The 22,587-nt window shown below is 38.6% G+C and overlaps 1 protein-coding gene and 1 long non-coding RNA gene across 3 annotated transcripts; one reads left to right on the top strand and one right to left on the bottom strand.

Moving 5' to 3' along the window:
• Positions 1-14,023: 14,023 nt before the first annotated feature.
• LOC112196223 lies at positions 14,024-17,118 on the top strand. The gene is made up of 2 exons (XM_024336534.2): positions 14,024-16,250; positions 16,484-17,118. The coding sequence occupies exons 1-2, from the start codon at positions 14,160-14,162 to the stop codon at positions 16,907-16,909; spliced, it is 2,517 nt and encodes an 838-aa protein (XP_024192302.1). The 5' UTR covers positions 14,024-14,159; the 3' UTR covers positions 16,910-17,118.
• Positions 17,119-20,007: 2,889 nt separating this feature from the next.
• LOC112200636 lies at positions 20,008-21,586 on the bottom strand. Of its 2 annotated transcripts, none has more exons than XR_002936400.2 (3): positions 21,281-21,586; positions 20,324-20,412; positions 20,008-20,127 (listed from the first exon to the last, which is right to left on the bottom strand). It is a non-coding gene; the product is annotated as an uncharacterized LOC112200636 (long non-coding RNA). The 2 variants fall into 2 exon arrangements; XR_005810488.1 differs by lacking the exon at positions 21,281-21,586 and adding an exon at positions 21,106-21,251.
• Between the last annotated feature and the right edge of the window lie 1,001 nt (positions 21,587-22,587).

Consider the following 22,587-nt stretch of genomic DNA (forward strand, 5'->3'; position numbering starts at 1 on the left):
ACGAAATGGTGCATGCGTTGTTGCCTCACTAAAAACCTTGCCAAGTAACAATAAAAACCCTGTGGGACAAAAATACACCTTGGTCGAAAGAAAAGAGCACAACGCACCTTTTACATTTGAGAATGACATGTGTGTGTTAGACTCTCCCTGACGTCTATACCTCCCCCTGATACTTACATTAATCAGGGGAGCTTGGAAAGTCTTCGCATTCCTATGCTTTTCACATGTTTCTCAAATGTGGCCTTAGGCAATGATTTGGTGAACAAATCTGCCACATTCTCCTCAGACCTTACTTGATTCACTTGAATCTTGAGGAGAGCCTGTTGTTGCTGATTGTAGAAAAACTTTCGCGAAGTGTTTTGTATTATCACCCTTGATATAATATCCTAGCTTCATCAGTTCGATGCAAGCTGCATTATCTTCATAAATGCAAGTAGGCTCTTCAGTGGTAGAACTTAAACCACTAGTCCCTCGAATATGTGTGATGATAGCCCTTAACCATACACACTCATGAATCGCCTCATGTAGAGTAATGATCTTTGAGTGGTTCGAGGAGGTAGCCACAAGGGTTTGCTTAGTTGATCTCCAAGATATCGTCGTGTTCCCACTGGTAAATACATAACCAGTTTGGGAACGACCTTTATGTAGGTCAGAGACGTACGTACCTAGTATCAGCAAAACCGACCAAAACGTCATTTGGCGTTTTAGTGTAGGGAGTGGCGCTTTTGCCATCAACATTTCCTTTAGGGATTGCAGTTCCATATGTGGTCCCTCTTGTCTCTCTGTAGGGAAAGAACAGTCCCAAGTTAATGGTTCCTTTTAGGTATTGAAAATGTTCTTGATACCATTCTAGTGACGCTGCGTTGGCGCTGAGCTAAATCTAGCTAACAATTTCACTGAGAATGCAATGTCTGGTCGAGTAAATTGGGCTAAGTACAATAATGCGCCTATGGCACTTAGATAGGGAATTTCAGCTCCGAACACCTTTTCGTCATCTTCCTTTGGACGAAATGGATCTTTCCTTGCATCCAAACTTCGACCGATCATGGGAGTGCTAGCAAGATGCGCTTTGTCCATGTTATATCGCCTGACTTTTGGACATACGCAGACTTGTGGATTAGTATTCCACAAACTCGGTGTTCTAGTTCAAGGCCTAGAGAGAATCGAGTTTTCCCAAGATCCTTCATCTCAAATTCGGATTTCAAGTAGCGTGCGGTTTCTCTTATTTCATCAAGAGTACCTATTATGTTCATATCATTGACATATACAACTACAATTGCAAACCCGGAACTTGTTTTCTTTATGAATACGCAGGGGCATACTTCATCGTTCTTATATCCCTTTCAATTCAAGTAGTCACTTTAGACAGGTATACCATATCCGCCTGGATTGTTTCAATCCATAAAGTGAGCGTTTCAACTTAATTGCAAACACACTCTGTGGTTTAGAGTCACTTGACTTGGGTAATGCAAGGCCATCAGGCACTTTTCATATATCTCTGAATCTAGACCCCATAGAGATATGCAGTAACCACATCCATGAGCTGCATTTCCAGTCCTTCAGAAATTACTAAGCTAACTAAGTACCAGAACGTTATAACGTCCATTACGGGAGAGTATGTCTCCTCGTAGTCAATTCCAGGGCGTTGTGAGAAACCTTGCGCCACAAGGCGAGCCTTGTACCTCAGGACTTCATTCTTCTCATTACGTTTTCTGACAAAGACTCATTTATGTCCTACAGGCTTTACACTTGGTGGGGTTAGCACTACCTGACCAAATACCTGTCTCTTTGTCAGAGAATCTAATTCTACCTGGATTGATTCTTTCCATTTAGGCCAATCTTCTCTTTGTTGACATTTTTCAACAGAGCGTGGTTCGATATCATCGTGCTCTATGGTTCCTTGAGCAACAGTATATATATCATCAATGTGTATGGAAGATCTTTCTATCAACTCATACGCACTCTCATAATCCTCTGAGATTTCTTTGTTCTCTGGAATCATTTTAAACATCAGAGCGTCCTCCAGTATTGATTCATGGACATAACTATAATCAGAGACAATCTCATGAGAGGGATTCTGTACATTGATGATTGGTTTGTGCCTTACTCACCCTCTTCTTCCTTGGGTGAGTGTCAATCGAACCAAGTGACCTCCCCCTCTTCCTTGGGGAGCCACGGCCTCAACCACACCTCCACTAAGTGCGGTTGCAATGCCTCTATCTGCGGCACCGTGCCCCTTGTTGGGGACTTCTAACCTTGCAGGCACATTTGCAGCTGGTATATGTGATCTCGTCACTTTTGCGATATCAGTAAACGCATCAGGCATCGAATCTGCTACGTTCTGAAGATCGATTATTCTTTTCACTTCACTTTCACTTTGTGAAGTGCGGGGATCAAAATGAGACAGAGTGGGAACAAACCAGGACAATTCTTGTCGTTCCCTTGGAAAATCCTTTTTCCTATCTCCCCCTAACGACGGGAAGACTGTCTCTTCAAAGTGACAATCCGCAAATCTAGCGGTAGAGAGATTGCCTGTCAAGGGTTCCAAATAGCGGATAATTGTTGGGGATTCATATCCAACATAAATACTTAATCGTCCCTGAGTACCCATTGTAGTGCGCTGTGGGGGCGCAATAAGCACATATACTGCGCAACCAAATATGCGTAAGTGTGAAATGTCAGGCTCATATCTAGTTACCAACTGGTACGCAGAAAATGGTTGGCTAGTTGTGGGTCTGAAACGAATAAGTAAAGCTACGTGCAATATTGCATAACCCCATGCAGATATAGGCAGGTTGGTGCGCATAACCAATGCCCTAGCCACCATCTATAGCCTTTTGATGGTGGCTTCTGTGAGGCCATTTTGTGTATGCACATGGGGTACAGGATGCTCTACAGCGATCCCAATAAGCATGCAATATTCATCAAATGCTTTTGATGTAAACTCTCCAGCGTTATCAAGCCTTATAGACTTGATAGGGTTATCAGGGTGGTGAGCCCTTAAACATATAATCTGTGCTAGGAGTTTTGCAGCATTTCTTGTGGACAATAAAGCGACATGTGACCAGTGTGTCGAAGTATCCACCAGAACCATAAAGTACTTGAATGGTCCGCATTCTGGATGGATAGGTCCACATAAATTTCTTTGTATCCTTTGTAAGAATGGAATGTTTTGTTTTGTATCTTTAACATAGGAAGGTCTCGATCCTGTTTTTGCTAAAGAGCAGGCTTTGCAAAACGAGTGATGTGCCTTTGAAATAGTCAATGAGGCATAATGGGAGGGAGGTAGTGCTTCTGGTACTTCAGAAGGCAATGACTACATTTGAGCAATACTAGAACTGACACCTTGCAGTGTGGCGGATTTTTCTCCCATTTTTCACTCGAAAGAAGGGATGTCCGCGTGAGTTCTTGAAAAATACGGATCATCATGTCACGACCTCGGTGCCATAGGCGGTCATGCAAAAGCCTGTATGAGTCAGTGTCCCACATTTCATTGTTGGTGACAGTATAGGATTCAATGATCCGAATCGTAGTGAGGTACAGTCCACTAGATTGACTCATAAGTTTCTCTAAGATGTGTTTCCTTCCACAGTCATTAGATGTAATATCAAGGTATTCAGTTCCATTCTCACGGTGTGTTTTTACATGATAACCGTTGGCACAAATTGCTTTGAAACATTAACAAGGTTCGATTAGCTCCTGGTGCATATAGAGCGTCTGTGACATTAAGTGTTGTGCCATTAGGCAGCAAAAATGTGGCAGTTCCTCGCCCTTTTATTAGTTGTGATAATCCAATCATCGTAGTCACAGAGGAATTATAGGCTATTAGTTCAATGAATAATTGCCTATTTCTTAATATTATGTGGGTAGTTCCACTATCATCTAAGCACTCAAGTTCTCCTCCATTCATTCCTACAAATAAATGGGAGGTATTTATAACTCATATTCTTTAGAGTATTTCTATTTGCATAGAATGATATTCTTTTCATTCTAATAATTTTTTTTTTCTAGATGTATTGCTTTACATCTTTATAGTGCTATTTCGAACCATGTAAATATGTGTATAGAAATAAATTTGAATAAATTCAGTGCTTCAGAATAAAATTCGAAATTTATTAATAAGCCAACAATAAGCAAATCAAGGTCTTTGTTCAGAAATCTAATTCATCAAACCATTCTTTAAGACCAAATAATAGTCTAATTAAAAATGAGGCATTATGCCTTCACAACTATCTTTGGAAAATAAAATGAATAAAGCAGATCAGTCAAGATTGAGAGCATCCATTGACTTAGCAAGTTCCTCTTTGCCATTGAAGTCTGCAATTGTAAGGTTGACGTTTAGGTCATGACCTCCTTCTTCCATATAGTGAGCCTCTTGTCCTTTAGACTCTCTATACCTCTTGTAATTGGCTGCTACTCTGTTGTTTGCTTGGCAGTTCTTGTACCAATGCCCAATGAATCCACACCTATAGTATGGTTCATTGTCAACTCTTTCCTTTTGCATCTTGTTTCCACTATCCCCATGTCCCTTTCCACGTGGTGCATTGTTGCCACGTGGGTAGGGATCAGCACGTCTAAACCCCCTTGCATTGGAGTTATTTCCACCTTTCATTTTTCCATAATTAGCCTCGGGAATTTTCTTTGTCCCAGTGAGCCTGACATTTTTATTCAAGAGAATCTCATTTTGTCTCTCAGCCACTTGCATTAGGCTTATCAACTTATTGAAGGTTGTGATTCTTTTGTTGTCATAATCCAACTGATACTGGTTCGCTAGTATAAAAGCTGAATTAGGAAAGGTGGTAAGAGTCTTATAGATCATATCATCTTCTGTGATTTCCCTTCCACAAAAATTGAGATGTGCTTTTAAGCGCAACATGTCCTTGTTGAAGTCATTGACCTTTTTATAGTCAAGCAAGCGGATTCCATTCCACTGAATAGCTAGTTCTGGGAGTAAAGTGTCATGAATGTTCCCAAAACGTCATTTAAGGGCATCCCACAATTCTTTGGGTGTCTTCAACTGAAGGTACTCCCAGCGTAGGCTAGGATCAATATGTCGCCTCAGAAACATTAAGGCATCTACTTTCACCTTATTAGATAGTTCATCATCTTTGGGGTCGGTAATGGTGGCAGTGTAGTCTTTTGCCACAAAGGCAGTTTCCATATCGGAAATCCAACGATGGTACTCAAGTCCTTCTGAGTCCAAAATGTCAAACTCAGGTCAAGTTGGATCAGCCATCTACATAAAACAAGAGGGAAGATATAAATTACGCAGTCATAAAGACATCCACGTGAATTATTTTCCAAAAATATGAAGTAGATTTCAAGACCAAGATTCGTAATGGTCACATTTTTTTTTTTTTCGATGCTATGTGAAAATACTTTATCACAGTAAGTGTGTGTATAATGCGCATGAATTTTCATTATCATGGCAAAATACAATTTATATATTGTATTCTAACAATAACAATAGCACATTTAATAATAAATAAAACATAGCATATAAAAATAAACTACATGGCATGCTCAAATGTCACAAATATACAACAAATTATATGCTACACATAATAATAGTAAGAATATATCATGCATAAAATAAAATGTAAATAATAGCATAATACGAAGCATGCATAGGCATAATTTATATAAGCGTAAAAAGAAAAACATGCTCAAAATTGCATAAACAATATATAACAATATATATATAGATATATATATATATATATATATTTATATATATATATATGGCATGCTCAAAAATAAAATATATAATCATGCTTAAAGATAAGCATATAAAGCATAAATGACAAAGCATGCTTAAAATGATTAATATAATCTAACTAAACATGCTCAAGAATTTTATAATAAAAGCATATATAATAAAATCTAAAGCATGCTTAAAGATAGAAAAGATAAAACAAATTCACATGCTTGGTTAAAAAAAAAATAAAGAAAACATACTTGATTTCGAGAAAATAAAACAATTCTAGCACACGCGCGTGTTGATGCAGGCGTGCGTAGCGATGTTTTTGGGCTTAGGCCACTTCCTCTTTTTCAGCAATGGACCACGGGCCTTGTTGTTTGTTTTTCTTTTGCTTGGCCTGCTAAAGTTTTCTTTTTTTTTTCTGTGAGCCGTAGGGCCTGTTTCTTGTTTTTTTTTTTTTTTTGAGCCTGCTCTTTTTTTCTGGGCCTGTTTTTTTTTTTCTGGGCCGGTCCTTTTCTTTGGGCCGGATCACCTTTTTTTTTTCTTTTTCTCTCTTCGCGTCTTCTTCTGTTGGTTTTTTTTTTCTCTGCAGACGCTGGATCTGCTTCTTCTCCTTCTGGTTTTCGATGTTCAGGTGCTGCCCTCGTCGCCGGTCTGGCTGAAGTGTGAGGAGCAGGTGCAGATCCCTGAAATCTTGTGCTGCAGGCGGTCTGTGTCCGGTGGAAGAGAGCAGGTGAGGCTTCGACAGCGACTGTGCGAGTTGATTCGCGGAGATGGGCTGCTAGTCGCGGTCTGTTACGTCGTCGCTAATGTGGTTGCTGCGACAATGGGGAGCGACGGTGGACTAATGCGGTGATGTGGGCTGGTGTCCGGATCGATCGGGAAATGCAGCAGGCGCGGATGTCCGGTGGGTTGCAGGAATCGATCGATGTTGGGTTGCAGGGATCTGCAGGTGAGAGGCAGAAAGGCTGGGTCGGAGGCGCTGCTGCAGGGCCGGGTCGGAGGTGTTGCTACAAGGGTCGAAGGCGCTGCTGCTGTCCGGAGGAGGATCGGGCAGCCGGTCTGGACAATGAGTTGCGGTGATCAGGTGCGGGTGCGGGTGCGGAGAGCAATTGCTCTAGGCTGGGTGTGGAGAGCAATTGGCTGGCCGGTCTATGGAAGGGAGCGGAGGCTGGGCTGTGCGCACGGAGGGATGGCCTAGGATTGAGGCTGCTGCACGAATTTTTTTTTTTTTTTGATTGGCGGCAGAAAAGAAGAAAAACTTTTTCTTCTTAGGGTTTGAGTTTTTTTTTTCTTGGCTATTTGCTCTGAGCGTGCTGATAACGTGTTAAAGTAAATTGAGATCGGAATTGGTCTACTCATTTCATTTCATAATCCCTTTATATAGGGATAGGATTACAACGGAAATATCAATTACATTGATGATACTAAATGCTGATTGAGCTGTGATTTGTAATTGCTTGATTCCCTCTTTGTCTGTTTCTTTGACGAAGGCACATAATGTGCTTTTCCTTTAACATAGTCTTTTTTTTTTTGTACTATTCTTTACCCAGGATTCAGGGTCATATTAATTATATGAACTCTTTAATTCAAAAAAGGTAATAATTGTTATAGAAAGCAAATGTTGATCATTTCTTATGCATTTGGTTTGCATTGCAGGTGCCTAAGACTAGCTCTAAATGTTCTATCATTCTTGTCTCATAAGGAATGAAGTTGTTAGAGCCCAAAAAAAAAAAAAAAAATGGAGCACAAACCAAAGGAAGTGATGGCTGGACTAGCTCTAAATGTTCTATCATTCTTGTCTCATAAGGAATGAAGCTGTTAGAGCCCAAAAAAACAGGCCCATTACTGATGGTGTTATTGGGTCAATATTTGTGGCCCATTTTTATTAATTAGCTTGTGTAAGTTGAAGACCAATGAGGAAAATTTCAGGGTTTTGCCAATTCAAGACTCCTCGTTTAGGAACATAGGCTAGGGCTGTCAATTCCGACATGACCCGCCAACACGACTCGAAACCCGTACGAAATAAAGCAGGTTGAACCCGCACGATTAAAAAGCAGGTCAACAGCAGGTCAACCCGTCATGACCCATTTAATAAACGGGTCGGTCACGGGTCAACCCGCCAACACGAAGTGAACCCATATATATTGATTTTATTGTTTCTTCTTATAATTTGTATTAGTTGATGTTCATACTTTGCCACCTAAATTGGACGACTTGACTGAAGATATTACCAAATTAGGCATTAGCAATGGTAATAATGAGTCTGTTGATTGTTCCGTTACTGCTGCTCATCCAAGCTAAGAGAAATAATGCCAAACTCATTAGCATGTGACCATTTTTCCTTGGTAAGTGACGTTAATTACTTGTGCAGCGTTACTTTACTCTTTTACTGTGAGGAAGTAGATCTTCCTTTTAGTGTCCTAATTATGTTTTGTATGAGTTTGATGCTAGTTTAATCTACTGATTTTAATTTGCTTCCAATTGTAGGTGGTGATCACTTGCATTTCTTTTTGAATAAAGTGAAGAAGACTTCGGAAGTTAGGATTTGACCGATGCTCTACATTCAATTTTAAACTTCAAATTTAATTATGGATTATGCTCTATTTTTTTCTTGTAATATTAGAAGCTCAGAGTATTTGATTTTAGGATTGGACAACTTGGATTTGATTATGCATGAATTATATATAATTATTTATACTCTTTGTCTTGTGGAGTTTGTAATGAATTTAATTAAGTCATGCATTTTTTAGTTAAATGGGTCACAATGTTAATGGGTCATTTTATCTAACACGACACAACCTATTTATTAAATGGGTTAAACGGATTGGAAATGGGTAACCCGTTTAATAAACAGGTTGGGTTTGGGTTTAAATTTTTGACACGATTATTAAATGGGTCGGGTTTGGGTTTGTCTCTCATTACACGACAAATACTTTGACCCGACACGAACCCAACCCGACACGACCCATTGACAGCCCTACATAGGCGGATCCAAAGCAAGGATGGGTAGGGCTCAAGCCCTATCGGGAATTTTGGGAAAAAATCATTTATGAAACTACTTCGTTTCGTTGTTGAAGCCCCACCTATAACTGGAGAATGGTCTTTAATTACTCCCTTCGACTACTGTGTCATACTCTCCACGACTCCACTCTCAACTATTAGTAGGTGCAGGAATGCAGCAGATTCGGTCTCTCCACAACTCCACGACTCCACTCTTAATTCTCCGACACTCCGCCATATTGTCCAATAACCCACTCTCCTTTGATCGGTCTTTAAAGCTTCTTCTTCTCTATTTCACTCAAGCTTTGATTTAATTTTTTATTAAAACTTTGGGTTGTTGTATTCATCTTCAATTTCTGAAAGTTAATGGTATGTAGGAAATTTGCTCTTTGTTGATATCAAAACCAAGCTTGAAGCTTTGTTAAAAGTAATTTTGTTTTGACAAAGGAAGCTTTATTAAAAGTATAACACCAGTCAATTATATCAACTCTGACGTAAAATTATACTCTGCTGCATTTGTAGCAGCCCTTGCCTAATAATATATATATCATCCTATTTCTGAATAAAGTGAAGTGATTGGTAATTTGGTATAGCGCCAAGAAAAAGACACAAGTCCAATTCCGAACTGAGAATGGAGTTGGATAGAATTAGCAACTTGCCAGGTGATGTTATAGAACTAGTTTTAACATGTTTGTCAATTAAAGAGCTAGTAAGGCAAGCGTTTTATCGTGCTAGTGGAGGTACAAAGCAGCTTTGCTTCCACATCTTCTGTTTGATTATAAATGTGTGTTTTTGTTTGTATAGTGATCAATTAAAACTGAATCTTTTGTAGTAGCTTTAGATCAAAGGAACAAAATTGAGTCTTTTTGTTTGTATGGTAATCAATAAAGGGCGTGTTTTCCTTCTAACTCATGCTTCTGTTTTGTTTTTTTTCTTATTCATGCTTGTGCTCTTATACATGATCTGTGGTCTGTTGCGACTTGCAAGAGTTCTTTGTAGACATGGTGTTAATCAATTAATCAATTTCTATCGCCAATATTTTTTTTTTATTAAGAAGTTCTAGCCCCACTAGGTTTTCCTTCCTAGATCTGCCCCTGTTTAGGAAGGTATGCAAGGGTGACTGGAAGAGAGTTGAAGATAAAAATCTAAGTAGAAGATTATGAGGGATTTCTTACTAAGATATAGAATCCTAGTAAAACTCTTAGTAACAAAATCATGTGAAATAAGGATTATTTGCTTGGATGCTGCGAAATCAGCTTCTATGTAAAGAGGGCTAGGGCAAACACACACAATCACCATACAAAACTTGCACTTGCAAGCACACTGCTAAACTCAAATCTCCCTCGGAGTACTTTGTTGAGTCTAAAGTCTAAATCTCTCCCCGAACTCACTACAAAGATGTTCAGCTCTTGGATGCTCAGAGCAAGGAGCCATCAACCACATCTTCGTTGCACGGATTAGGGAGTTACACACCTTGGAGACTCAGGTTAACGAGTCACTTCGCCCTACATATAAAACTATGCTATATCTCCTAGATATAGTATCGATTTGTCAACCGCCTCATGTTGACGTGAGAAACAAGTCAGTCGCTTCTGAGGTTGATGGCTAGGAAGACCTCTGTTTATATTCTTGACGGCTGAGAGTGAGGCTAAGCTTGTGGAGAGGTTGGTGGATAGGAAGATCGAGACGAAGGAGTCTTTGCTTGTGAGGATTGCTACGGCGAGGGAGGAGGTGAAGCATGTCAAGAGTTTTGATTATGTGGTGGTGAATGCCGAGGGGAGGCTGCACAATGCGGTGCAGTTGGTGGAATCAATTATTTGTGCTGAGAAGGCGAAGGTGCACCAAAGGATACGTGTGATTGAGCTGTGGAGGTAATTGTGAATTTTGCTTGGTAAAGCAATTTGAAATGCATTGGTTAGTTAGAGCTCTGTAGCTAATTTGAATATGAAGTGGATAACCTTGGAAAATAGACTGCTTTAAGTTGTAGTTCACAATGTCTTGCATCTCTTTTTGAAGTGAGCGAGATCAATTTATTACGTTTGCTTCATTGTCATTTTTAACTCCATAAATGAGATATCTTCTTTGAATAGATTGGAATCGTGCTATTACATTTGTTGAAGTTATCGTTTACTTGTAAATGAAGAGGACTAAATGGCCTTTCATGGGTAGAGACTAGAGAGTGTTAGATATATATGGTTGGACTTGATCTACTAATTAATGCAAAGTATCCTGATGATGAAAAATATTAGGTGAACTCTGAGTCGTTTATGGGATGGCATTTTAGCAAGTTGAGTTTGCAATTAGATTAGTACAAAGGTGGCTCTCGCACTTAGATATTTGACATTCTTATTTCGATTCAATAATCAATGACTTGCCCTTGTTGCCTTAAAATACATTTTCAACATCTGACTTTCAACATCTGACTTTCCTGTTAGTCATTGAAGATCCTAGAAGGAGCCTAGAGGGGGGGGGGGGGGTGAATAGGCTCACAGCCAATTTTTCGTTCAAAAACTTTCTCAGAGATTGCAACAGGGTGATCATTCCTAAGAATTGATATTGAACAGAAAGTATTGTAAATTCAACAAACCAACTAAAGCAATAAAGAACACATGTTTTGTTGACGCAGTAAAACCCTATCAAGGGAAAACATATGCGTGGCCTTTACACTTGAAAGACCAAAACCAAATTACTAAAGAAAAACATATTACAAGTTTCCACCACAGGGATTGAACTGACCGCGGCAATCCTTCCTAGACTGACTCACTAGGTTGTGTGTAATCACTACTTGCTAATTGTTTATACAAGTGATACAACTCAGAAATCTTACTAAGACACAAGCTATGAACGCAGCTAGTTCTTCTTGAAGATTTTACCTTTGAAGCTTGCAATTCCCAACTGAACTCATGGGGTGGTGCAAGAGATGAATATGCATGAATGGTTTTGTGTTTTTCAAATTGTTTTCAACATGGAACAAGACACTTTGAAAAGCAGAAAACCAAAGAGATAAACTCTTGATAAACAAAGGGACTAAAAAGCACAAGTGTTTTCAATACCCGAATAGGAACAGAGAACCAATATATATAGAGGAGGAAGAGAAAGAACAGTTCACTCAAAGAACCCTTAAACTCAATTGGAGAAGGTAAACCCATACCCTTAATTTCATATTGCACGTGTAAACCCATGCTCCTAATTTCAATTGGGATCGGAACACCAATTCTAGAAGCCAAACACTCCAACTCCTTAATCAAAACTGACACCCAAATGGAACCCATGAAAAACCATTGACTTTTGTGACAGAGATGACATGCATGAGCTTACCTATGCCATGAGGAAGAGGGGACTTCTTCTGATCTGCAAGGTTGAAGCTTGATCTTGGACAAGACAACAAGGTGAGATGGGTTGGGGAAGCACGACAATAAGCTGATCTTATCTTCCAATCTTCACATGGGTTTTGACAGCAAGACAACCACAATTGCAGCAAAACAAAGCAATTATGGTCTTGGGCTGCAAAACGTGGGCTTCTAACTCTTGGGCTTAGTGGGTAGAGTGTTTGGTTAAAGTGAGGAATGCCAATACATGTTATACTAACAGTCATTCTATGCGGAAGTGCTGTCTTTGCTTGTGTATTAGCCAAAAATATATACCAGAGAATTAGGTCTTTTTATTAGCCTGAACTGGAGAAGCCAATCTTAACTAGCTTCGTGTACAGTCTAAAGGAAATCTGGTTTGAACTTTTTGAAATCATCAAATTTCAGTCATGGTCTAAAGATTAGATCATATCAGTTTCTGTCAGCCTGCCTATGATCCAACCTTGATTTCTTAGGTCTCTAGCTAAATGGTCATTTGATTTGCTTGTCACTTGGAGGATGTGAAAAGCTACTGCAGTGATTAGGTGAAGTCTGTTAGCTAACCTAGTGATGGGAGCTTGTAATTGTAAAAGAGCTCTTCTAGGAATTTAGCAAATGGTTTTGCTTACTATATATAGAGATGCTCAAGAACTTTGTCTAATGAATTGGTACATCAAATTGTATGTGCTGCATTTGTACGCTTAGAAATGTTATCAACCAGTGTATATTTGAAACTATTACATCTCTTCTACATGACAACAGTTAATTGGTAAGAGGTAGAAATCGTAATCCAGCTGCATATGTAACTCGTCGCGTGATTAAAGTGTGTTGGGGAAAGCAAGGACACCGGCAGTGATGGAAGCATGATCAACAGTTTACGCAGAAATTCGATTCCCAAACTTAAGGCAGCTTCCTATATATCTCTTAATCATATATACTTGTTCTGAACCAATATATAATTAACTAAAAGACACTGGCTCTAGTTGCAGTTTTACATAATCTTTAACATAGATTGGGTCAAATCAGACTAAACAGTAATCGTGCACTCAAACTCTCTCAGGGAAAGCTCAAGTCTTTAAAGGGATAGAAGTAGGAAGGGATCGAGATGAGCCTTTAGCTTGACACAAATGAACACCGCACAAAATGGATTCTTCTTATAATCCCATTTTCTGCAAGCTACAACCAACTAATATGTCAAAATCACAAAGAATATGCTAATTTGAAAGCATGGATATTATTCAAGGCTTATTATACAAGAGTTTTGAACTGACATGACTTGGATTTTGGTTAATCAATTAAGTAATATAATTAGCAATGGACAAGTTTATTAATGTATTATACAAGAGTTTTGAATTGACATGACTTGGATTTTGATTAATCAATTAAGTAACATAATTAGCAATGGACAAGTGGCTTAATTTGATAATATAATGAAATCCAATCATAATCATTCATATCTGTTCTTATGCAGATGCCAAGTCGGCAAAATGGGTTCCAAGTTCCAACTCGATCCTATTAGGAGAAGGACCAGGAGGACATAATTGAAAACACCAACTCAGGGCACAAGTCAAAGTCTTCCAAGGAATAACTGGACAGAAGTCAAGGTCACCAAGCTACAATACATGGTAAACCAGTTGATTTTATGAGGACAAAAACCTTCTACATTGTTTTTTTCATATAAAGTGAAAAGCAAGATATAGTCGGAGATAACAATATGAACAACAAAACAAAAGATTTTTCACTTTGGTTAGAAATAGATGCAGGCTTTTATGTCTTTCGCGGATTCATCAAGAAACTTCTTAGTAGAAGCAAGACAGAAGAATCAAAATCATTTCCAAACAAAATACATAACAAACCTAAAACGAAGTGAGCCAAAAACAAAAGCAATATGACGTTTACTCTTTCTTTCCTCCTCATTTCCTCACAAAAACCGTGCTGCCCAAGCTACTTCTCCTCCTAGTATATAAGGCAAATTCCCCATTCATTTTCTGCATCGTCCAAAACACCAACTACTACAAACACAGAGAACCAAATCTTACTTCTATTTCCACCATTCAACTTAAATTTGAGAGAGAGAGAGAGAGAGAGAGAGAGAGAAATTTAGCACCATGGTTCTGCATAATTCTGCAGAAGGCGAAGAAGGAAGCATTCGGCTGCAGATTTCTGACCTTCAGAGGCTGAGTGAGACCGACAGTGTAGGCAACACAATGTTTCAGCCACAAACTAGTATCGAGAAGAAAGACAGCAACACTTCAGCTTCTGTTGGTCCATTAACAAAGCCAACAGTCAGTGCACCTGAAAAGAAGCTGACCCTTTTCGCTCTCCGCCTAGCAGTGCTCGAAAAAGCAGCTACTGGCCTTGGAACTCTTGGTTTCATCTGGGCCACGGTTGTTCTTCTTGGCGGTTTTGCTATTACTTTAGAAAATTCAGACTTCTGGTTCATCACCATCATTTTGTTGATTGAAGGGACTCGGATTTTCAGCAGGAGCCATGAGCTTGAGTGGCAGCATCAAGCCACATGGTCCATCACTGAGGCTGGGATCAACAGCTTTCGAGCAATGAGAATGAGTTCGAGCTTCATATTTGGGAGCATCAAGGCTTTTTTCAATCCTGTTCTTCCAGTCAGGAAACAAAGTCAAACCAGTAGACAGACTGCAGGGATTAATGATGAAAGAAACTTGAGAGGTTTCAACGTTCAAGGAAAGACTATTCGGACTTGGAGAAGCTCAGAAGTCCCTCTCCTTCCATATGCTCAATGGGTTTTTCGGGCGAGACACATCAGCAAATTGCTCTATTGGCTTCAGCTTTTATCAGCTTCAGCTTGTATTGCTCTCTCATTGATGAAGCTCATAAAGCACAACTATGGTGATGTGGAGAAAGGAGACACTGACAAGAGGAACCGGAAAGCTGCTCTGAGTGTTTTCTATTCCTTGGCCTTGGCAGAAGCTTTGCTGTTTCTGATGGAGAAGACTTACTATGAGTACAAGGTGAGCTACTGTAAACTTTTGGAAGAGGTGAACAAGGAGTGTGAGTTGGACCGTTCAGGTTTGGTTTCGATTAGAAGGTTTTTCTATGATGCCTATTCAAAATGTGTCAATGGAAGCATTTTTGATGGCTTGAAGATGGATATGGTCTCTTATGGCATGGACCTATTGGGTTCAAATTCCACAGATGAGCAGCTTATTGGAGCTAAAATTCTTCACCAATTCGCTATGAGCCCCCGGTATTCAGATGACACATTACAGAAGATGGGGATAAATTTATCAGTTATAGAAAGATTGGTCGAGATACTGAATTGGACTGATCCAGATGAAGAAGCGATTAGAAAATGGGCTGCAGAAATACTGTCAAAACTGGCTGGGAAGAAACAAAACTCTATCCGAGTAGCTGGAATTCCTGGTGCAATGGAATCAATTTCATCTCTGCTCCAAACCAGCAGAAGCTCAAGTGGTGCATGTGATGAAATCAGTGAAAAGAAAACTCATTCTGATCATGGTAACTATGATTTGTGGACGTTCAACCATTTAGGCCTGCTTATTTTGAAGAAACTTGCACGTGATCTTGATAACTGTGGCAAGATTGGAAACACAAGAGGCCTCCTGCCAAAGATCATAGACTTCACACATGCTGAGGAGGTGTTGCTCAAGGCAGTAGATGTTACACCAGCTCAGCTACTGACGCTGAAGCGATCGTTGCAATTGGTGAAGAGGCTTGTAAGCACAACAGGCAACACAGGAAATATTCTCCGCAGAGAGATTTCGGAGATAGTTTTCACAATCAGCAATATCAGAGTTATCTTGAGGCATGGTGAGAAGCATCCAAAGCTGCAATTATTGGGCATTGAAATCTTATCTAGTCTAGCACTGGAAGAGGAAGCAACAGAGAGAATAGGAGGAACAGGTGGAGTGCTCAAGGGGTTGTTCAACATTTTCCTTCAAAAGGAAAGGGAAAGGGAGGAAATTGTGGTCACTAATAGAGAGGTAATAACTAGTGCTGGGGAAGCTCTAGCAATGCTGGTATTGGAAAGCAGGAACAACTGTCATCGTATCTTGAAGTTTTGTGTAGTGGATAGCCTTGTTGTAGCTCTTGATTCTCCATTGGTTCGCATCAATGCTGCTAGAGTTTTGAGGAACTTGTGCACATACAGTGGCAAAAACTGTTTCAACCAGCTCAAGGGAATTGCAAATGCAGCGCCTACTGTAAGTATTTTCTTTCTACATTATCTACTTGTATTGGTTACCAGACAGTTTGATATATTATGATGTTGAGTTGTTCTACGCCAATCTGAATTGAATCGATCAGAAACAAGTGAACAATGATTCAGATTGTTAGTCTTATAACATGTCATACTTGTTCTAGGTAATGATCGTTAATTGTTATGCAAGACAAATGTTGATTCATTAATTTATTATTCATTTGGTTCACAATGCAGGTGCTTAAGGAAATCATGTCAGAAGAGCACAAACTAAAGGAAGTAATGGTTGGACTAGCTCCACATGTTCTATCACTCTTGTCTCCAGAAGAGTCAAGCCTCATGTTTGAGAGAGCTGGAGTTACAGAGGCAGAAGTCGCTTACGAATTAGTCGAGATTCTGAGGACGTACAGACACCCACGAATTAAAGTTCCAAGAATAAGGAGGTTTTCCATAGAGCTAGCAATTTGGATGATGAAACACAAACCTACAAATATTCAAAAATTCAAGGAATTGGGGATGGAAAAGGAGCTCGAGCATGTGCTAGAGACCACAGCCGAGTTGGAAAGCTTCAACATTTTCTCTGGTACAGTGGGAATGAGCAGGCACAATACTACAATTTACTCATTGGTAGAAACTGCTTTAGAGTTGTTAACTGATGAATGATGGGAAAGCCGATGCTTCATGGATTTATTGCAAATGTGCATTTATCTCCCTGTATGTATGTTTGCCCTAAAAGTTAAGCAAATTCTTTTTCTTTAGGTTATAAACTAGTAAATTGACCTGCGCGATACTGCGGGTTTTTTTTCTTTCCAAACTTCATATGTAATAAATAAATACTCATAATCTAAAAAATATAGGCGCTACTTAGAAGATGATTTGTTTTATTGTTAATAATAGATTAACAATAAATGAGAACAAATTTTTTTCATGATTTATAGAAATTTACAAATACATAATAGAATTGTTCTGCCTTAATATATATATATATATATGTAGGAAAAATTTCAGTTTAGTACCCTGACACTACTACAAAAAGTTCATCAGACAACGGTGGATTTCTGTTGTCTGATGAAGAAGTCCACCGTTATCTAAGTCAGTGTTGTGTGATTGAAAAATCACACAACGGTAATTCCACCGTTGTCTGATAGTAGTTAGCTCAACAGAATAGTTATTTTTCTGTTGTGTGAATTCTGCGCAGCAGGTGCCTGCCATGGCATGAGCGGGGATGTGTCGAGCCATTCAGACAACAAAAGATAATTTCTGCTGTCGTCTGAGATTCATAACACACAACAGCTATAATTCTTTCTTTGTTGTGTGAGATTCATAAGACACAACAATTATGATTCATTCTTTGTTGTTTGAGATCAATAACATGCACACAACAGCTATAATTCTCTCTTTGTTGTCTGAGACACATAACACACAACAACTATAACTCATTAATTGTTGTCTGAGATTCATAACACACAACAGCTATAACTCTTTCTTTGTTGTCTGAGACTCAAAAAACACAACAGATATAACTCATTCTTTGTTGTCTGAGATAAGTAACAGACAAACTAAAGTGAAATTATCTCCCTTGTTTGTTATTGCATTCAGACAATAGAGACAATTTTATTTCTGTTGTGTATTATCAATCTCACACGACAGAATTTTGTTTCTTTTGTTGTTGGTTGTTAGTTCACACAACAGCTACATTTGGTTAGCTGTGGTGTGAATATTCTAATCAAATTAGCTAACAGCCAATGACTGTTGTAGGAGAAGCCTTAATTTTGAACTCTTTTGCAGTCATACAACATATTGTTTTGTATTGTGTTGTATGACTAAATATTGGATAGTAGTTACTGCAAAAACAATACTCTAATCCATATCATTCAATTACCATTTTTCAAACATCCATACATTCAAGTAACTACCAAACAAGAAATCATTCCTAGCTGGCTACACTTGAATCAAAAGCTAATATAAAACCATATTCCTAGATATCATTCCAACTGCTGTTCCATTGACAATTACTTTGCCACCTGATCTGCAACTGCTTTGATGAGCTCCTCAATATCAGCCTCTTCATTTTTTGCATCATTTTCTGCTATAAGATGCCAAAATAACATGGAATAAGCCACTTTGATACATCAAACAAATTTCAATTGATTCACCATATACAATTTTATAAACATTGAAACAAACTTCAAGTGATTCATTGTATTCTTGTTACAAAATCGAAATCACAAATCAAGACATAAAAAAAAGTGAGGAAACCAGCAAGCAATTCCATCCATGCCAATGATCATGATGGTATTCTTCCGCTTGCCAAAGGCAACAATATGCTGCAGACCTTCCTGCAAGTGAAATTTGGCCACTGACCATTCTGAGCTGAAATACCTTGGGAGCACCCCTGCAAAAGATAAAACCCAGAAAAAGGATAAGAAACCAGAATTGTGATCCACAACTAATATTATTCACTTACAAACTGTGAACAAGTTTCCATGCCACCAATGCAGTAGACATCAAATAGGCATACTAATTAACTATAAGTTGAAAGGTGTATAGCAAGCTTTGGCTAAGTAAATAGACATATGAAACTAAAGTTTCTCTTACCATACTACAAGTTTGTTATTTGAGAGATGCTAAATATCTTCAAGACCAGTTGATGTACGAGCAGTAGTATAAAGTACAATGTAGATTCCATACCTCACAAATTTCTCTTTCTGACCTCCAATAAACTGCGACTTGTACATTTTGTACAATCGGTCACATAGATACCAGACTAGGATGGGAGAACCAGCAGGCAAGTCCCAAATCGCATCATCCGCCGAGTGACATAACAAAGAAAGTTCAATCAATACAAATTAATCCATCAAAATACAAAAAATGAAAATGCTGCAATGGCAGACATTAAATAGCAGAAAATTAAAAACTGTATTTTCAAGTCTCAGAACTTGTATTGCAGAGTTGGTCGATGTTAATTTGTATTTTAGACAGGAAACTAAAAGAAAGTAGGAGAATTGATGTTGTTGCTTATGTATAACCTAATACAAGAACATGATTACTTATATATCTCCAGAAAAGCCATAGTGTTTAGGATGTTTGAGTTAATTTGATCGCAATAGAAATTTGAAATGGATTCTCAAAGCATCCCGTTATATAAGTTTATGGTAACACATTCTTCATTCCAGAAGATGAAAGTTTGAATTGTGTTCTTCTTCTCTTCTGTTTTCTATATATGACCCAAGTAGTTGGCATTGCTATTGATTGTATATACTGTTAAGAATTTAATTGTATGAAACAAAATAGCACAAACATTAATCAATAACCTCTCCTAAGAACTTAATTCCTTGTTAGGAGAAATAATATAGTATCAATGACATGGTAAAGTGAAGATCACATATGTAAGTCATTTACCTTTGGATAAATCCCATGAGGGTTCTTAGGACAGTCCTTGCTCAGGTGACCAGTCTCGTTATAGATGAATCACTTGGCAAATTTAGTTCCGCCTGCATCACCAGATGAACAAATATGAGAAGGAACATATTTTGTTTGAATATAGTGACTACATTGATATAGAAAAGACAGAGAGATAGATAAAGAGGCTAACTTGCTTTTTCGCTCTCTTCAGCAACTCTATTGGATCTCCTGTAAACCTAAATGAGAAGGAACATAAGTGAGTCCAATAGATTATCAAACTCAGCATAATAAATGCATAGCAAGAACTACAGCTAAACCCTCCCAATTTTCATTGATTTGGGACTTACGAGGCAACCGCAACATTGAAGAAACACCATGTAACTGAAGCATTTTCCGATTGCTTTATACTTTCTGCAGATTTAGGATCATGAGGAATGAGATCAACTTCCTTCATTGCACACAAGGCCCCAGTTTCTCTGCAATATATTTAGAAGAAGTAATCAGCAGAAGAAAATAACAACAAAATTGCAAGCAACAAATACCAAACAGAATTGCAAGCAACAAAATCAAAACTGAGAATTGCCTTAATTACTAACCAAAAACTTAGAACTTGTTCTGGATACTGTGCAAGTGAATTAACCCCATTACATATTAGGCAAAAAGAGAAATTACCCGAATCCGAGACTGAGAGGGTTGAGAGTCAAGTACTATGGAGCTCTAAACTCATAGCTCATATGTTGAAAGCAGAGCCTCAAGGCAACCTGAAGCGAAAGCAAGGCAGAGAAGTTCATGAAAACAATGATAAAAGATATGAGACACCAAAGTAAAGAAATTTGCTGTGGACACCCAATTAATGAGAAATAATTCCCAAAAAAAAAAAACTAGGCTAACTTGTTGAACTTATAAATTAACTCACAATAATTAAGAACACAATGACTCGACATTCTCCAAGGAACCAAAAAATAATAATAATAATAATAACAGTAAGATAATGGTAGGAGTCAAGATAGAGTTTGAAGCAAATGCAGCATCAGTTTACCATCCAATATAATTACCACCAAAAGATAAACAGGTCATTGATAATGACGAAATTTGGATGATAAAAATAAGCTTGAAAATAGTAATGTCGTCCAAAACTACATACATACAGCTACTAATTGCCATACTGGTGTATATCTAACCAAAAAGATACACGCTAGATGTGATCTAACTACTAGTTTTGTGAGATATCTACCACAAGGTTAATAAAAAGTAATCTAAATATAACATCACATTCATCAAGTCATGTGATTGTTTAAAAAAACAAAATAATGGAACGATTTATGAATTTTGCCTACGACCTAAATAAATGAGCACCAGCCCCACTACTTCATAGTAAACCATGAAAGTGAGCATCATTAACAAAAACTTCTGGCAAGTTAGGAGAAAGCATAATTCATGGAAAACAAATGTACCTCGGAAACACAAAAATATGGTCACGACCACCAGATCGCCTGAAATATGGCATTTGACTCAACACCATATCGCATAACATAACAACCTATTGCTTTCTAAGCAAAACACTGGATGCAAAGGAAGATCAACAAACACCCAAGACCTATAGTTCAAACAAAACCGCAACGACTTTACCTTCACATATATATATATGTCTGGTTAATCTCTTTATCATTAAGACCACCCAACATTCGAACACATTTTGTATACGTCGGCACAAAAAATAGGTCTGCTTCTTCTCCACTGAGCTTGCCATTTCCACTTTCACCAACCAAATTCCAATAAAATCAAACACAAAAAAAACAATGAAAAACTTCATAACAAAATAAAAAACAATAAGAAACTCAACATATTCATAAGCATCAATGGGAGAGATTGGGGACCTGCTGAAGAAATCAAGCCAGGCCGTGCCCTTGTCTTTGGAGTTGGCTCCTCCATGGATACAAAGCTTCCATTAAAGCTTCTCGGAGAGCAAGGTGGACATAATCGGGATCTTGGAGCTTTTGTCGAGGAGTTCTTCGGCAAGGGCACCATGCAGGGAGGTCGGAGTCTTGTTCCTGGTCGAGAACTTGGAGTAGTAATTGGGGAAGATGCCGGAGTGGTCGAGATTGGCCTTCTGGTTGGTCAAGACCTAACCTAGCATTCATGGACGCCACAGCTATTACTAACGCGAATATTGGCGGAGGAGGCTAGGTTTTGGGCCAAGTAGCCGAAAAACTATCGGGAGACGCAGATCGCCATGAGAGCAAATTGAAATAGGAAGGTGAAGATTTTGGTACAATGCGGTCTCAGAGATGAAGAAAGACGACCTAGAAAAGGGTAACAACAGCCAGGGAATGCCATTTTGGTAGCAAAAAAGGGTGAACTGGAGATGGTAGAGTTGAATCGAAGATTGAGATTCAAATTGGGGAAGCAATTGGATGAGATGAAGATTATGGGAATTGAATTTTGAGGGTTTTGGATGAGAGGATTAAGGGAAAGCTTTGAGCTTTTGGCTCAGAGGACTAAGAGAGAGGGTTCGAGAGAGAGGGCTTGGTGTCGAGAGGGTCAAGAGGACTGCTGGATTTTGTTTTTTTTTTTTTTTTTCTTCTTTTGGACACTATGTGGCAATTAAACCTTGTAAAAAACTCTCAAAGTTACTCCCACAACAGAAACTTAAACAAACTGTCTTATGAGTGCACTACATAAAATCAAAATACCAAAACATGGAGGGAAATCTGCCGCCTGCTGCATTTTCACTCAAAATGCTGCCGCCTATATTCCCACTTCACACAACAGAAAAGTATAACTTATGTTGTCCAATTTCTACAGCTTGCACTAGTTTTATCTAGTGGAAGACATTCAAGCAAGCTTCCTTAAAATTTGGCATCTAGTTTTCAATCACACAACGGAAAATATCAAGCACCGTTGTACTAAGTACCCCAAATTTCAGATTTCAAGAG

The sequence above is a fragment of the Rosa chinensis genome, chromosome 4 (genome assembly GCF_002994745.2).
Source record: "Rosa chinensis cultivar Old Blush chromosome 4, RchiOBHm-V2, whole genome shotgun sequence".
NCBI classification, from domain to species: Eukaryota; Viridiplantae; Streptophyta; class Magnoliopsida; order Rosales; family Rosaceae; genus Rosa; species Rosa chinensis.

Excerpts from the sequence above, each read along its gene's own strand:
- LOC112196223 (XM_024336534.2), top strand. The coding sequence starts at position 14,160 with ATGGTTCTGCATAATTCTGCAGAAGGCGAAGAAGGAAGCATTCGGCTG. Across the intron at positions 16,251-16,483 it reads TTGCAAATGCAGCGCCTACT|GTGCTTAAGGAAATCATGTC; the intron begins GTAAGTATTTTC and ends TTCACAATGCAG.